This window comes from Gymnodraco acuticeps, unplaced genomic scaffold, assembly GCF_902827175.1.
Source record: "Gymnodraco acuticeps unplaced genomic scaffold, fGymAcu1.1, whole genome shotgun sequence".
Classification (NCBI taxonomy): domain Eukaryota; kingdom Metazoa; phylum Chordata; class Actinopteri; order Perciformes; family Bathydraconidae; genus Gymnodraco; species Gymnodraco acuticeps.
The window spans coordinates 539853-556483 of record NW_022990502.1 but is presented as its reverse complement, the minus strand read 5'-3'; the positions used below and the strand labels follow the sequence as shown (position 1 = coordinate 556483).

Sequence of the window (16631 nt, the reverse complement as noted above, 5' to 3'; positions counted from 1 at the left end):
CTATTATAATAATGTCTTTCTCCACAGATTGGAGTGTTGGCGACGTTGTTCACCACTATTTCTGGTGTCGTCTCTGTTGATGACATATGGGGAGATGAGTGGGACATCCTGCTTGTATCACTGCAGGTTGGTCTAGAACACTAATAATAATCCTTGAGATGTTCTTTTGCCGATGTATTTTACGTGTTTTATTCTTCACTTTTTGACTAGAACTACATAGAGTATATAATAGTGAAAAAGAGGTTTAATAGCATTGAGGAATCAAGAAGCCAAGAGCTTAATTTGACATTGCTGTCGGTGTGATGCCATCGCAAGATGGTCTCTATTTCTTTGTTTGAAGAAACAGACAACATCTTTATTACCCTAATGATCCTGTCTCATTATCAAAGTGTTACCTATATTCGGCACATGTATTCATTATCTACATGTCCTCAAAGTTCTATTCTGTTGTAAAAGTCACGGGTCCAAAAATGAGTTTCCAGACCCAAACCGAACCTGTCTATTATTTGAAAGCTGTTATCCATGAAGACCAACACACTTCCCAAGTAGAGGCAGACCCAGTCGGCACAGTTTTAACAGCTTTCACAGTTAGAGTATAATTGTCAAAACAAGTCTTTCTTAATGTAACGTCCTCTAATTTTCTTCTTGGGCATGATGCATTTAATCTAGCCTTGACAAGAACCTGAAACAGCCCTGCTATTTAACTTTTTATTTCAGCTAAAATGTCACAATAATTGTCACAATAACGGATGACAAAGGACACCTGTTAAAACAAATCTTTGCTGTTTTTGGTATCTAGCATGTAGATGACTTCTATCTTTAGCATTGGTAATTTGTTATCATCTGTGAGTCTGACCTCTGACCCACACAGCTCACCCATCATGGTCAGCTCCGCCGACGCCTGGCTCTGCTCAGATCCTTTAGGGTACAACATTTAATGCAAAACAGAGACTGACCCACCGACTTTATAAACCGTTGACTCAAACGTATTGAGTTCCCTGGTTGGGTCTTGGGTCTTGGGTCCTAGGGTTCAGGTGAACATATGAGATCTTCTACTCTGTTGTTCTCTCTAATAATAAGTTCCGACCAATTAACACCAGTGTTCTATATTTGTGTTCCTCCCAGTCAACAGCACCTTTCCTGCACATTGGAGCCCTTGCAACAGTCACAGCTATCAGCTGGTTGGTGGCTGGATATGTGGTCCGCAGAGACAGATCCAGTAAGTGTTCACTCCCTGTCTTTAACCAGGCACATTACAGATTCAGAGTTCTTTGGAATATATAATGGTAATCAGGACTGAAGAAGCTCTTTTTAATAATGAAATCATGATTTTGTTTAGTTGTCAGGTAGTTGCATTAGCACACAAATACCAAAATCAGAATAATAAAAAATGATGAAAAGTAATTATTTATTCTTTAATGTTATATGATTATTAATGTTCTATAGGTATTATAATGGTGCCGGGTTAAGATGATTGTTAGTTTGCATGCAGTATTGTCTATGAATACAATACTAACATCAACTGGATAACCAACCATGTTAGCTCAACACACAGATCATACATTAAAGCTCAGTGAATAAAACCAAACAACACATGTAGAAACATAACATAAGATAGGCGGTGCTATGCTTACTTAGCTGTGAAAAGATAATGTACTTAAAAATGTGCTATGCCCAGGAGATGTTCAATCCGTGAATTCAAATGCTACTTAGCTGATAGCTTCTTAGCTGTCTGTGTTAATGGGGTTGCTGCCCGTCAAATTGTAGTTGTTACAGGTCAGTAAGCTGTGGCTAGGCTGAGGATAGTTGTCACTTTGTTTTTTACCTTGCAGTATGCCATTGGTTCTGATCTAACTTGTTGCTGCAATTGTGAAGTTAAAGATCACCTATCCGCATGCAAGCGGTGAGCTCTGTGAAGAGAACTCTGTGTACCAGCAGAAACTCAGCTAAACGTGATAACATCTCTCTTATGCGGCTTTCACACCAGCGCTTTTCCCTTTCTAGCTCAGAGCGGGAGCTTTTCTGGTTCAGCTCCGGTTTCCCTTTTCTGCTCCCGCTCTGTTCACACCGCCCAGCACCCGACTGGTGCTGCCGCTGCTGCGTCATGACGTCACCGTTTACATCGCTGATTTGCTCACCAACGGCGTTACGGCGCTCACAACAACAACGGGGAACTGCGTCGGGTCGATGATCGTGTTGCTTTTAATCACACGAAGCCAGAATAAATTGAATAACGACTTCTCCAACCTTATGCTTTTCTCCAGAGTGCCGTGGTTCATTGTTTATTCATGTGTTTCTGCAGCATTTACCGACCGCTGCAGTGTTGGCTGCTCTTCCACGGGAGTTTATTCTCCTCCGTTAGCTCCCGGTTAGCTCACACTGCAGCGGCCGCTCTAAAGTATTCACTGTCCGACTCACACAAGCAGCTGATACATATCCCCAGTTCCCCTTAGCCTAAGTGAATGTGGGTCAGTCTGAATTGACGCTGTTTGGCATCACAACGCTGTTATGAAAGTTTCTCTGGTATAAAATGGGTGATGTTAGCATAGCAACCGAAGCTAAACTGACTACTTGCTATTGCTATCCTATTGTGGCATAAACCGTTTTCTACAGGCACATTTTACCGGCATATTTTTATTATGATTCTACTTGTGATAGTCGGACACGACAACCTGTGCAGCCCATGTATTGATTCAATCCGATAGCTGCTATAATACAAAACAACACGTCTGCCTCTCTCCACAATGATCAATAACAGTGAACGGATGGTCAAAGTAAGGTACAAATAAACAGAATCACACGAAGCCTGGTTAGTGTTGCCTGACTTTATAAAGTGTGTTTATAAGCACTACTGCTTGTAGGCAGGCATGACAGTCGACCCATGTTCAGGGGAGGTGGGTTTAGTTTCCTGCACGCCTCGACGTAAGAGAGACGTAAGCGACGCCACCTCTTAGCTCCGAAGCTCTTGCCTCTAGACCGACAATTTTTTGGAGCTGGAAGTGAACCGGATTCCGGAGCTAAGAGCTGGCGCCGCTGCGGTGTGAACAGGAAAAACCGGCGCTTTTCAGGCTCCAGCTCCGAGCCGGAGCTGAAAAAGCGCTGGTGTGAAAGGGGCATTAGACATCCTGTTGAATACACAGACACAAAGCTGCGGGAGGGGATTCAGCTAGCCGACTGCCACGGCGCAACCTATCGTCCCTACATTGAACATTGAACTCCTGGACTTTGCCATGAGTTCAATGTAAAGCCATCCCACATTTCAGTAATGGCGTCAAGTTCTCAGCAAATCTGGATCAGCTCCGTTTTACCCCCGGTTTTAGAGATGTGGGTAAGGAGGAAAAGAGAGGGTTGTATTTTCTGACACTTTGTGAGTCTCTTTACATGGGGACACATATTTATGTATAAAAGACATCAAAAAGTGCAATTTGCATAATAGGTGTCCTTTAAGTCGACTGTGGAGAGACAACACATCAATAAATGCTTGCTTTTGTTAGCAGTGCTGGCGAACAGGAAGACTTTTAGGCATCTGCTCACGTGCGTACTGTTAAGGCCCTGTCACACTGTCCCGAAATTGACACCCGATGGACACACGAATATGGAATTGTGAATTTCGCACGATGATGGCCCCGAACCACACACGAAGGCAACATTTACATTACATTTAAGACATACAACTGCAATGAAAGTACCAAAAACAATTGTGTTACAGTACTATGATACTGTACTGATATCTTCAGACTTTGTTCTTTACTTTATCCGTCGTTATATGTAGAAAATATTACGTTTTCTCCGTAATGTTGTTTCCATAACAACAACAACTTCCTGTCAACTGTCCTTCAAAATAATATATTATATCCTTTTTAGTTTCACAGAACACAAATTGGGTTATTTACATAATATATTTACATGATTTTGTTGTGCAATAAAACAACCCGATGGACACACGATAAAGGAAATGTTCAAATTCGGCTGTGATCGTAGCAACATCGGGCCATTGGTGAGGGCATCTTAAGCCATCGTATGACCGCCGGTGGAGTTTCTCAGGCTCCGGCAGCAACTTCGTGAGCGGTGGCAAAATCTTTGGCATGCCAAAAAATTGCCGAAGGACCTTGCGAAGGTTCATTTTCGTGTTGAATTCGTGTGTCAATTGTGCCCTTCGTAAGGCCATCGTGAGGGCATCGTGTTATCATCGGTGCCATCAGGCATTCGCCCCGATCAGAGTGAGGGCGAATGCCCGATGGCACCGATGATAACACAAAGATGACACGATTTGACAAGATGTCCTCACGAGTGCCTTACGAAGTTGCCGCTCACTAAGTTGCTGCCGGAGCCTGAGAAACTCCACCGGCGGTCATACGATGGCTTAAGATGCCCTCACGAATGGCCCGATGTTGCTACGATCACAGCCGAATTTGAACATTTCCTTTATCGTGTGTCCATCGGGTGTCAATTTCGGGACAGTGTGACAGGGCCTTTAAGGAAGACGGTCCAGTGATAAGACAGCCAAGCATGCGACAGGCCACCGCAGGCCACTCCCGCACTTAAATACTTTCAACAAAAACATTTCTTAACATAATGAGTAGATGAGACATGCAGAAGATAAAGGAAGTGAACCTAAAAGTCTCTTACGCCTCCCTCCTAGATTTTCAGGTGACGGTGTTGGTGATCTACATCATCATCCTTCTGGCTGTCTATTTGGCACCACTCACATTCAGCTGCCCCTGCATTATGGACCGGCACACACTCCGACCCCGGCCAGACATCATTGGTCGACGGGGAGCTCCTATGGTGAGTTCATTGTTCTGTGTGAACGTGTCACCGTCAGATGTTGTTTACTTGATCTTCTGATGGATCAGTTGCTTTATATGTATTCTACTGAATATTGTTCTATTTTATTTCATTTTGAAACAATATCATAGGGTAATTTCCATAGAGTCTTGCAAGAATGAGTCCAAAACCTGGAAAAGGAGTTAGTATTCTGGCATTTTTAGGCTGCCTAAAGTCACTGGTTTTTGGAAAGTGTGTTTTTGGTTAGATTTCCAAAATAAGGTATGTGTTGAACACAAGCTTAGATTAATACCTTCTGTTTTACGACATAAAATTAAAACGTAGCGCCCCGCTTGTGAATGTTCGAAGATTTTACACGTCTATGTTAGACAGGTAAACACCATCAAGCAGAAAATTAGCCACTTTTAGCTTAGTGGTGGTAGCGTGAAGTCATGTAGTTGGATTAAAGCATTACGTTAACTTTCACTTCTGCTCATTGCATTTGGGCTACACTTCAACAATTCTAAAAGTGGGGTTTATATTTTGAGACAAAAATGTGCAATTACCATAAACATGTGTTAGTCACGGATCTTGTGGCCCTTGTAATGCTAATTTCTGGGTTGGCCTACACAAATACATCATCAATGCAGCATTCTGTTGGATACTTTGATCAGTCACTCTGTCACTCTGTCACTCTGTCACTCATCTCTGAAAAGGCAAAATATCATAGGATTAGTCAAGTTAAATAAGAAACAAACTAACAAAAATGTTGGCTCGTCAAAAAAACAATAGGGAAGTACCGGTAAATATAGTTTTAGTTTTAGCAAGGCATGGCCATCTTACCAGCTAGCTTTCATTACTCTAGGCAAGGCAAGTTTATTTATATAGCACTTTTCAACACAAGGCAATTCAAAGTGCTTTACAAAAAATGAAAGAGATTAAGAAAATGGCAACTCTAGTTGGCTTCTTGGCTGTTTGTCTTAGTGTCATTCTCTCTCTGTATTCTCTTCTTGATGTTTATAGAGAATTTCAATCAACATATAGTACCCTATTTGTGGTGTGTAAATATGCATGATGCAACTAGTTACACCTTTTAGGCTTTACTTTAATGATATGCCGCAAAGTTTTGTTTCATGCTTGGGTTTTTAAATGTGCCTTTATATCCCATCCTCCTGATGTGTTTTCAACCCCCAGTGACTAACAATAGTCCCCCCCCTTTGCTCTAGCTGGCCCCAGAAAACACCATCGTGTCCTTTAACCGAGCTCTGCAGAATGGAGCCAGCTCCCTGGAGGCAGACGTCACCATCAGGTTATTAATCACACTTTAACATTTTAATCATGGATTATTTAATTTCATGAATTTAGAGTGCTCTGAAGTTCCACAGTTGAGAAATAGAAGCATTTCGATTTAATGAGAGAGATGCTATATATATTAGGGGTGCACCGAATGGGAAATTCTTGGCCGAAACCGATACCGAAAATAGGAAACAGTTGGCCGAAAACCGAATGCTGAAAATTATTAATAGAAATATATATATATAATGTATACATTTTTTACCAATGTTGTTCAGCTACCTGATTATGGAAATAGACATGATTATGGCAAAACTTAACTTAAATAATAATCACTATTATGGGTCCATAAAACATTTATTCAGCACTTTTGAATGCATCAGTACATTTATATATGTCATGTATTATTGCTAAAAAACATTATATCGCAGTCTTAGTGTCGCCAACTCGTTTCTAATATGCAAAGACAACAAATGCGTCTATGATGTATTTTCGATCAGACGAGATCTCTCTCCCCCGTCTGTGTGCGAGGGGGCGGGGCAGTTTACACACACGCAGCTGCGACATGCAGCGGAGCACACTGCGGAGATGGCGGAGAGAACGCGCTCCGAGGTGTGGTTAAACTGTACCCGTCTCGATGTGGAGAATACTTGTTACCATAAGTGCAATAAGAGTTTAGCATGTAAGCACGAGCAATTTGTCTAAACATTTAGCAAAAGTGCACCGCATGCAGACGGAGGAATGTACCGGGTTCGACCGTCTTTCTAGCAGCTCTGTAGCACCATCCACGAGTAACGTTTCCACGTCAGGTGTTATGTATGCTAGCAGCAACACACGGAGTTAACTACATTATACAAACATGGGTTAATGATTAGAGGAAACTGAGTTATTTAGTTTGTTAAAATTTCAGCTATTCTGTTTACAGTCTGTCATCAGATTATTTAATACGATTTGTTAAAGGCTCAAGGCAATCTCGATGACAAAGGTCAATGTTCGCCCCCCTGTGAGCCAGCCGGGAGCATGGTCGCCGCGTCTTTATTACGTCATCACAACAACACGTTAGGTTACCAACGTAAGCCTGTTCTGACATTCGGTGATATTTTTTCCTTTTTAACCATTTTCGGCCGATAATTTTCGGTGGACGAATATTCGGTGCATCCCTAATATATATATAGTCACATGTTGCCTTTCGTCTGGAATGTTTCAATGAGCTGCTGTTTTTATTGTTAGGAAAAGGTTTCATTTTACTAAGATAAATACTTAAACATAATTTGTTTTCTAAAATACATAATTTCTGACCATTTTGTCATTCCAGTGTAGACGGTGTTCCTTTCCTGATGCGGGACCGCACGTTGAGACGAACCACAGACGTTGGGAAGGTGTTCCCAGCCCGGCAGTTTGAGGATGCTTCTCTCTTCAACTGGACAGAGATTCACTCTCTAAACGCAGGCCAGTGGTTTCTGAAGGTACTGGAATCCACTTCACCTCAACTCATATTATTTTGTTTGATTTGTTTGGGCAAATTCCCATCAATGACCCAACATTACTCCCATATTCTGTTGCTACAAATAACTCCCTTTTTGTATTGTGAAATTGTAGTTGGTGGTCAAAGGAATTGACCATTTCTGGTTTAGAAGACAGACATGACCATACAAAGACAACAAGTCTAAATCTAGTCTAAAATCTTAAGATAAACCAAGCATGTTTCAAATATTATATATGCTAATTGTCTACCGAAGAAAATACTGTACGTTCTATCTCTGTGTCTGACTCTCTTCTGACCTCTGCTCCCAGAGCGACCCCTACTGGACCGTAGAGACCCTGACTGCCAGGGACCGCCTCAGGATAGGCAACCAGACGGTCTGCAGTCTGGTGGACATGCTGCGTCTGGCAGCCAGGGCCAACAGCTCCGCTCTGCTCGACATCCGCCGGCCTCCACCGGAGCATCCGCGCCACCGCAGCTGGTTCATGGACACGCTGTGGGCCGTGCAGAAAGCTGGGATTTCCCCCAAGAGGGTGAGGACTGTAGGTCCCTCCATAATATCCTTCCATTACTAAAAGGTGCTGCTTGTAGGAACCCCAGTAAACCATGCTGAAGTAAACAGCTGTCACACTGAAAAACTGAAATGTTGACTTTAATTAAATGTTTCATATTAACAGATTTCACTTTACTGTATTAGGTTAGTTGAAAGCAATAATATTAAGTTGAACCTAAATGTTTTATTTAAACTTAATATTATTGCTTTCAACTAATTAAGGTCAACGTTTCAGTTTTTTCAGTGCACTGAGATTGGCTGCTGGTATTGTCCATGTAGTGTGGTAATTGTCAGAATACTGTGGGAGTTGGACATATAAAGGATTGCTTTTTTCCACAAAGCAAATCACATTTACTCTTCCTTTAGTTGAAATCAGTTGCAGAGTGCTTTCAGGACTGAAAGAAATAACTATATTTTCCAATGAAGTGGGGTTAGGTTGGAAACCCAAAATAAATATATTTTCCAACTTAGTGACCATCAAAAATAAATGGGTGGTAAGATGTAATAAAGTTATTCCTGTATATCAAATTATATTTAAAATATATTCAACAAGCAACGCCTTCTTCTATAAAAGTGTAACATTTCTAGATATGTAGCAGTGCAATCTTCCTGACCAGGGTCTGTCCATGTCATATGTGTGTGTGCCAGGTGACGTGGACCCCCGACACGGACAGGGGGAGGGTGCGAGGGCTGCCGCAGAGCGCCAATGAGAAGCTGTCACTGGAAGAGATACGGCAGAGGGGGATAACAAGCCTCACCCTGCACTACAGCAAGGCCAGCCACACAGACATACAGTGAGCATCCACTGCTGGAGACAACCATTGTATTGATTATATTTTATTTTTGTCTTCCATGTTCCCTTGCAACTGCATACTAAAAATGGGAACTAAATCAAGAAGCATTGGAAATGTAATATTAAAGAGAATGCTTTTAGACATGAATCTGTTTTCTCGTGTTGAAGAGTACTGCAGAAGTGAAGCCTTAAGTGTCTCCAGAGGAACGTGATAAATGTCCTCAAGTGATTCACTTGAGTCAGCATTAAATGTTTGTAACTACCCACTTAAAGAAGTTGTTTCTGATGCAGCAAACAACCCCACAACTTATCACCAGATTTTCATTTATATGATGTTGGTGATTGTTGTATGGAAATATGCAACATAATTTAAGTTTATTGAACAAAATTAACTTTTTTAGTGCCTTTTATATATATATATATATCGTTATATGCATAACCATCATACTAAATGTCAACAGTGTAATCCACTTTCATGATTTCAGGAACAAAAAACGTTATAGCATATTTAGGTGAAATACTGTAGGTTGTACTGTATGTGTCACAGTGTCACAATGCATAGATGTCTGATAAACCAAACCAGAATCAGGTTCATGCCAAGTACATTTACACATGTACAATCATTTGTGAAAAACAAAATGTGTGAAAGAGAAGCAAATACGAAACTATTACAGGTAATTTAGCAAATTATAAAATTACGAAAATAAATGTTTACAAGAAATATAAATATACAAGAAATATAATAAAAAGTAAGTACAACAATAATAGTAGTTACTCTGAAAATTAAAATATAAGTAGTATATCGAAATTTAAAGGGGTACATTTTTTAATTCATAGCATTGTACAACATATGCAGAGGAGTGTGCAGGGTTCACAGTGATTTGAATGAGGAAGGGCTCACATGGTGTCTGTTGGAGGATATAAGAATCTGTGTCAATGGGCCATTGTTGAGTGACAACATCTAGAGTGACAATATTATTTAGCCTGAAGTTAAACGAGAGTGAAAACGAGAGGATTATTTTCCTCATTTTAATTTTCCTTTCCCGCAGGGAGTATCTGGCCCATAATGTGAGTGTGACTGTGTCCGCAGTCAACGCGCCCTGGCTCTACTCCGTCCTGTGGTGCAGCGGGGTGTCTTCTGTGTCCTCTGATGCCCCACAAGTCCTCCGAAAGGTGCCTTACCCCATCTGGCTCATGGTAAACAGCTCTGCTCTCTGTCTCTCATCTGACATCACACACACACACACACGGTCACACACACGGTCACACACACGGTCACACACACGGTCACACAGCGAGACGAGAGGACAGCAGGAGAGAGGACAGAGACTGACGAGGGCCCAGCGAGACCCGAGGCGAGGACTCAGAGATATGAGGGCTCAGCGTGGCGTTGGAGAACAACAGGACCCTGGGAAAGAGTCTGAGATAATCAGAGACAGAGTACAGCTGCACAGTCGCTCTGTGCTGAATAGACTTTGTGCTGTGTAAGCTTCAGGAGAAATACATGATGATGCTGACCTCCAGTGGCGCTGACTGAAAACTGCTCTTCTTTTTTCTTCTCTTGCAGAGTCGGAGCGCTTACCGCTTCATCTGGTTCTCGTCAGATCTGGTGTCCATCGCCTTAGTCATAGGGATTTTCTGTTTTCAGAAGTAAGTAGTTGTTCTGTGGTCATGTTGAGTGTAACAGATGTACACTGACAACACACACACGAATGTTATCAGGAGCAGCACAGATACATGTAGAGTGACTGTACTGTGTGAACACCATCCTCTGACCTGAGCTCAGCCTCTACACTGACTCTTCATTTTATTTTCCCTTTTTTTCCTAATCTCAATGTTTCCATATGTGTCCTCCATGCTATAACCTCTCTTTGTCCTCTCTTTCTCTTGTCCTTTAACATTTGTCCTGTGCTCTGCCTGATCTGCATGCAACCTTGCTCCTGCCCCCCGGCGTCTGTCAGCTATCATATGATCAGGTACCCTCTGCCTTTCTCTCTGCCTCCTCGGTCCCTCCGTGTGTTTCATGCCAGACACCTCAAGGCCGACTTGTTCCTTTCTGTCTCTCTACTTGTCTACCTCTTGTTTATCAAAGGACATTCAATTTATTTTTTAGATAATGTTATATGTATCCCAGAAGTAATACATGTTATAGTTTTAATGGCACACTCGTTGCCTCCATGTAATGCTGTGTGTGTGTGCTGTGCCAGGTGGAAGATGAGCGGGATGCAGAACTATAACCCGGAACAGATCGTGCTCAGCGCTGTGGCCAATCGGACTAATCGGGATCTCAACGTCATGAAGGAGAAGCTCATATTCTCAGGTGCAGATTTGATTCCATTCACAACCTGAAACAGTCTGATGAGTGATCGAATGAGGCTTTAAATGTCCTCAGAGAAGCACCAGGCACTCTGAGTCCATAGACTTGCAATTCAGCATTAATATACATTAATACTTATAGATCACTGTATACATTGTAGTATTGATGTTATTTATTTTAGTACAATATTCACATTATTATTTAGTTTATCTTTTATTCATCATTTACCTTTTTTTTCTTATGATTTCTTATTTTATTTTATCAGCACATTCTTACTTAAACTTGTCATGTTTGTATGAATATTTGCATTTAGTTTTTTATTTATGAATCTTGTATTTTATTCTAAAAGTTCTAAAAGTTATTGATTTGGATTCTGATTAAAAGGCCATGCCCAAAAGCTAAATTATCATATTTCCAAAAGATCTTTAATACGTTTAGTAAAAAATCAAGATGCATGAATATCATTTGTTGTGACAAAGAAGTATGTGTTTAATAAACTAAGAGTTGTATACATCTTTGGAAAGAACAGACAGAGATACATGTTCTTCACATATGAACTTTGGACTTTGGACAACAGCTGTTTCATTACATTTCACTAAGTGCAATCAAACAGCAAGTATCCTGCAACAACAAGAGCTTTTAATAAGCCAAACCAAGGTGCAATAGAAACAGGTTTTCAGTCTCTCCTGATGTCATGGGGAGCCACTGTTTGAAGCCACACTGAAAAAACGGAAATGTGGACTTTAATTAAATGTATTATGTCAACAGATTTCACACAACTGTATTAAGTTAGCTGAAAGCAAGAATATTAAGATGAAATAAGAAATATTAAGTTTGACTCAATATTATTGCTTTCAACTAACCTAATACAGTTATGTGACATCTTTTGACATAATACATTTAATTAAGGTCCACATTTCCGTATTCAGTGCAGGAGAGAAAACTGTTGTGTTGCGTTTATTAAAGAAAAAGTGGCATCATTCATCTTTTTCAGAACTCAACAACGGGCTGAGCAGCACAGAGGACATCTCTCTGTTTCCTGAGAACGGTTATGCCATATACTCTCATGGAGGCCTCGGGGACTGAACCACACTGCAGCTACAGCCCTGGATTACAGAACTGATATCAGTGAACTAACCCCAGAACACATCATGGAAATCAAATTGTTTCTAAAATATGGACAATTAACGTATACACACTTGAGTGCAAGTTATGTGTAATATATGTGTGAATATAATTTGATTGTGAATTTTTACCTTAATATACAGACAAGTTGTTGCAAGATTTCTCAAAATAAATCTCCTTTTTCCTTTGAAGTTGCTGTAAGAAGTTTTGTTTCTTGCTGTTTTTGTTATAAATGGGAGCACAAAAGTTTTAAAAAGGCTTTACTGGGAACACATTCTGTTCATCGGTTAAAGGTGGGGTAGGTAAGTTTGAGAAACCGGCTCGAGATACACTTGTTGTTATATTCCATGGAATGCTCTTAACATCCTGATAGCAATGAATATCTTAAGAGCTTTGACAAAAAATCCATAAAAAAATGTCATCTGTGGAAGCCGTAGTACTGTAAAAAGCACAACCAATCATCTGAGCCGGCCCGGCTAAAGTAACTGGATGGCCTACCTGCCTGTCAGCCTTCCATCTGTGCACAAACTTATCTCGTGCCCTCATTGGTCATGTGCGTGTTCCTGTGTGTTGGAGGAGGGGCTCTGTAAGGAAGTGGCAGATTTTTTCCGGCTGTGTATTTTCAAATGTTAGCGCACTCGAGCCGGTTTCTCCAAAATTACCTACCCCACCTTTAAGTGGTCAGCTGACCAATAATGTTCCTGCCGATGCGGTTAACCATTCAAAATAACATCATGTCACATTTTAATGTAGAATCATGACATCCACTCATTCAACAACAGTACCAACCAATATTGATGTGTTGATTGAAAGTAATACAGACATACAGTACATTCAGTCTGTTTGCTTGAATGAGCTTCTCAAAAGTAACATTTGAGCTCATAAGGCTGTAATGTTGTATTGATCCACATTATGTTCCTCTCTTTTGTTTTGTACTTGAGGAACTTGACCATGTAGTGCTCTGTATTATACACTGATGTAAATATAATTTTCTTTTTTATGGTTTGGACATTAACTGTGTATTTTCTGTTTTCATGTGTAATCATTATTACTGTACTTCCTGGAGTTTCACGAGTAGTTATGGGGGGGTTAAAAGAATATTGTGGAACATTTTCTAATCTTTTCTTCTGCCTCTTCTCTGTCATGCCATGATTGTTTACTGTGTAGTCTATTAGCTATTCCAACTTTCACATGGCTGCCTTTTCGTTGAATTAATGGACTGGTAGAAGAGTGTAGAATTTGTTTTCGTGTTTTGGTTTAATAGTAATAATGGTACAAATTTCAAGTTACAACTACAGCTTTAGTGGCAGACATGTTGACTGTACAATAAAAGTTGTCTTTTTTTCTTTAAAAAATGTGATGTGGTTTGTGACATTTATAAAAATGGGAGGATTATTTAATTACATATATTGTACTATACTTACAATATCATTCTCTTCCAATAGTTCAGAAAACTGAGCTCCATACACCTTCAGACCCTGGCCCCGTCTCAGGTCGGTTAAATGAAATCTGGGGTTACGTAATGTAACCCAGCTTCTATGAGTATAGGCGCAGCACTCTAAGGCTATCGCTATTGGGTTAATCTGATAGCTGACACTGACAGACTTTTTCCACGCCCACCTATGACGTGGGCCCCACCTCCGGGCTCACTTCCGTATAAATAGGAAGTAGTTCCTACAATCCACTCCAAAAGCTTTTCTTCAGCTATTCGCGGAGCCAGTAGGGCCCGAACCTTAGAGGGCTGCGCCTATACTCATAGAAGCTGGGTTACATTACGTAACCCCAGTTCTATATCGTATAAGGCTTCGCCCTCTAAGGCTATCGCTATTTGGTTAAGGGCGAAGCAGGATGTAGTCTACGCCCCACAGGTTCCGTCCGTTACCAGAAGCACAAAACACACCTACTCAGTTAATAACCCATGTCCATTTCGCCATGCGTAAATTGAGCATCACATTCCCAGGGAATATAGCATTAAAAAATGAATATTCTCCATCAGGGAACGAAGGTAGGCTTACTCGGCCTACCTGTCGTTTATAAAAAGTAGAGATCGAGTCTCACTTGTTAAAAACGATCAAGAGAGGGGAAAAAAAGGCAGCTCTCTAAGTGCCGACAGGCAGGAGAGAGGGCATGTAATTGAAAAACCCCGACATTACTCATTCTGGCAGGCTATTCAGTACTGAATGTGTCAGAGAGGAATGGGAGAAATCCCTCAAATACAAACGAATACAATAACAGGGGGAAGACCAAGATGCAGCAGTGCAAATGTCTTTCACTGTCATTCCTCCGTGCAACGCCGTAAAGGAGGTGAGGAGGAGGAAAGAAGCCATCCAAAGTTATCACTCTCGATCTAAAACGAGCTTGTGATAACCTTTGGCATAAAAAACGGGTTAGGGCGCAAAACAGCTAAGCTGCCATCTCCTTGGATCCGGAGACATCACGGAGCCACAGAGAGAGCAGACCAATCACTCACCCTTTTAGCTGATGTCAGAGCCAAGAGCAGAGCTACTTTGGCTGACAAAAACTTCAGGGGGACCTGATCTAAGGTTCAAATGGAGCTTTACTCAGTGCGCGTAACCCTAAAGCCGAAACCCATTGAGGCGCCAAAGTGCGTGACACAGGTCTGAGTCTCTGTGCTCCCCGTAGAAAACGTTTTGTCAGAGGGTGACTACACACCGTGCTGACACCAATCTACGTGGCAAGATGAAATGGCAGCAGCATATGTTTCGACCGTGCTATAAGCCAATTCCTGTCCAGCAACAGCTGGAGGAACGACAGCACGAGGCAGGGGGCCTGTAACGGGGTCCAGGCTTCTCCCTACACCCCAAACGGAACATTGTCCATTTGGCTGTGTAGGATGTGTGTTCAGCAGCTGCGCTGATCGAACACCTCCCTGGTGATTTATGTAGGCCGCCGCTGCTTTGTTGTCTGTTCGAATCAACACATGTTGATTGTACAGCAACAGGGCGAAGTGCTGGATTACTTTCCATATAGTAATTCCAGCACGTTTATATGGAGAGACAGGTGACCCGGCCACTGTCCCCCCACTGCCTGCGACATGCACGTTCCTCAGCCTGCTAGAGATGCGTCTGTGAACACTGTGGTGTGAGACGTCACTCTGCTCAGGGGCACCCCCACTGACGTGGAGATTTTTCCAGTGGGTTCAATCCAAACCCACGGAAGCAGGAATGTACACCATGCGTCTCCTCTGACGCACGGGGTCGATACGCAGGCAAATAAACCACCTCTGGAGTCTCCTCACTGTGAAGGAGACACAGGGGGATCACCACGTGACCAGCTGATATCATGTCTAACAGCTGCATCACGGAGAGGGCTGTCACCGCCCCGCGGGGTGTGACGCACCGGAGGAGAGCTGTCCGAGCTGCTTAAAAACGAATAGGTTTTTAAAGACAGCCGGTTTATGCAGCGAGCCATGCTGCCTATAACCGATAGGTTAGGGGCAGCCGGCTTAACCGGTGAGCCTTGCTGCTTATTATTATCTATCTGTCCATCGAACACACGCGTCGCCACTCTGAGTAATACTCTGAGAGCGCGCGACCTGCTCTGGATGTGCTGTGGTTGTCATAGTGACGAGCCACATCAGAGCCCTCGCCGCCGTTGCCCGTGAAGCAACCCAAGAGGGGCCCGGTCCGAAAAGGCTGCGAGGGGGCCTCCACACGCTGCATCTCACACCGGCTCTCATCCTGTCTCTGTTTAGGAGAAGGCTCGTAAACTGGACATTGAGGCGCGTTCACGCTCAAACCTGCTGAGGAATGAGCGGAGGTGTGTGCAGTGCTATTCACACAGTGCGTAATAACAGCCCTGGGCTCATTACGACCGTGTGTAGTAGGCACATCTGGGACAGAGGAAAAACCGTGCTGCCTGCTAACCGACAGGTTAACAGCTGCACCGGAGGACAGCTGTCACTTTTTCCATTCTCTGCTGTGAGAGTCGCGCTCTCATGCGGGCTGAGTTCAATTCCACTCCCAGTTAAATGTCTGGGAGTTGATAATGAAACCCAGGCTTTGACAGATGAGATACGAACTGTATCGTCTGAAAAAACCGCTTCCTCCCTGGAGCGAGCCAGCCACAGCCGGTCGTCCAGGCAAAATAACCCTCATCCCCATTCTGAGTAGCTGCTCCAACCGTCTCCACCCACTTTGAAAAAAGTGTGTGGAGCCAGGAATGAGAAACGCAGGAATTTGCTGTGTTTCGGGATGATGGTTACGTGGAGGTAAGCATCCTTCAGGACTATGGATGTGCACCTCCCTGGTGAACACACTCCAGCACCTGTTTGATCGTC

General features: G+C 42.4%; 1 protein-coding gene across 6 annotated transcripts in view; it reads left to right on the top strand.

Annotated features, from left to right (window-relative positions):
- The window catches only part of gdpd5a (glycerophosphodiester phosphodiesterase domain containing 5a), a 30539-nt gene extending 18017 nt beyond the window's left edge, over nucleotides 1–12522 (top strand). The window contains exons 6-17 of one of the 6 annotated variants that reach the window (XM_034226773.1): nucleotides 28–126; nucleotides 1126–1219; nucleotides 4643–4788; nucleotides 5994–6076; nucleotides 7376–7526; nucleotides 7855–8076; nucleotides 8745–8890; nucleotides 9939–10086; nucleotides 10457–10539; nucleotides 10851–10865; nucleotides 11097–11209; nucleotides 12201–12522. In XM_034226773.1, the coding sequence (XP_034082664.1) occupies nucleotides 28–126; nucleotides 1126–1219; nucleotides 4643–4788; nucleotides 5994–6076; nucleotides 7376–7526; nucleotides 7855–8076; nucleotides 8745–8890; nucleotides 9939–10086; nucleotides 10457–10539; nucleotides 10851–10865; nucleotides 11097–11209; nucleotides 12201–12292 (1392 nt within the window). In that variant the 3' untranslated portion in view covers nucleotides 12293–12522. Of the gene's footprint in view, nucleotides 1–27; nucleotides 127–1125; nucleotides 1220–4642; nucleotides 4789–5993; nucleotides 6077–7375; nucleotides 7527–7854; nucleotides 8086–8744; nucleotides 8891–9938; nucleotides 10087–10456; nucleotides 10540–10850; nucleotides 10866–11096; nucleotides 11210–12200 lie in introns of all 6 variants that reach the window. The other 5 variants (XM_034226777.1, XM_034226772.1, XM_034226778.1 and 2 more) reach the window with 5 other exon arrangements.
- The last annotated feature ends 4109 nt before the right edge of the window (nucleotides 12523–16631 follow it).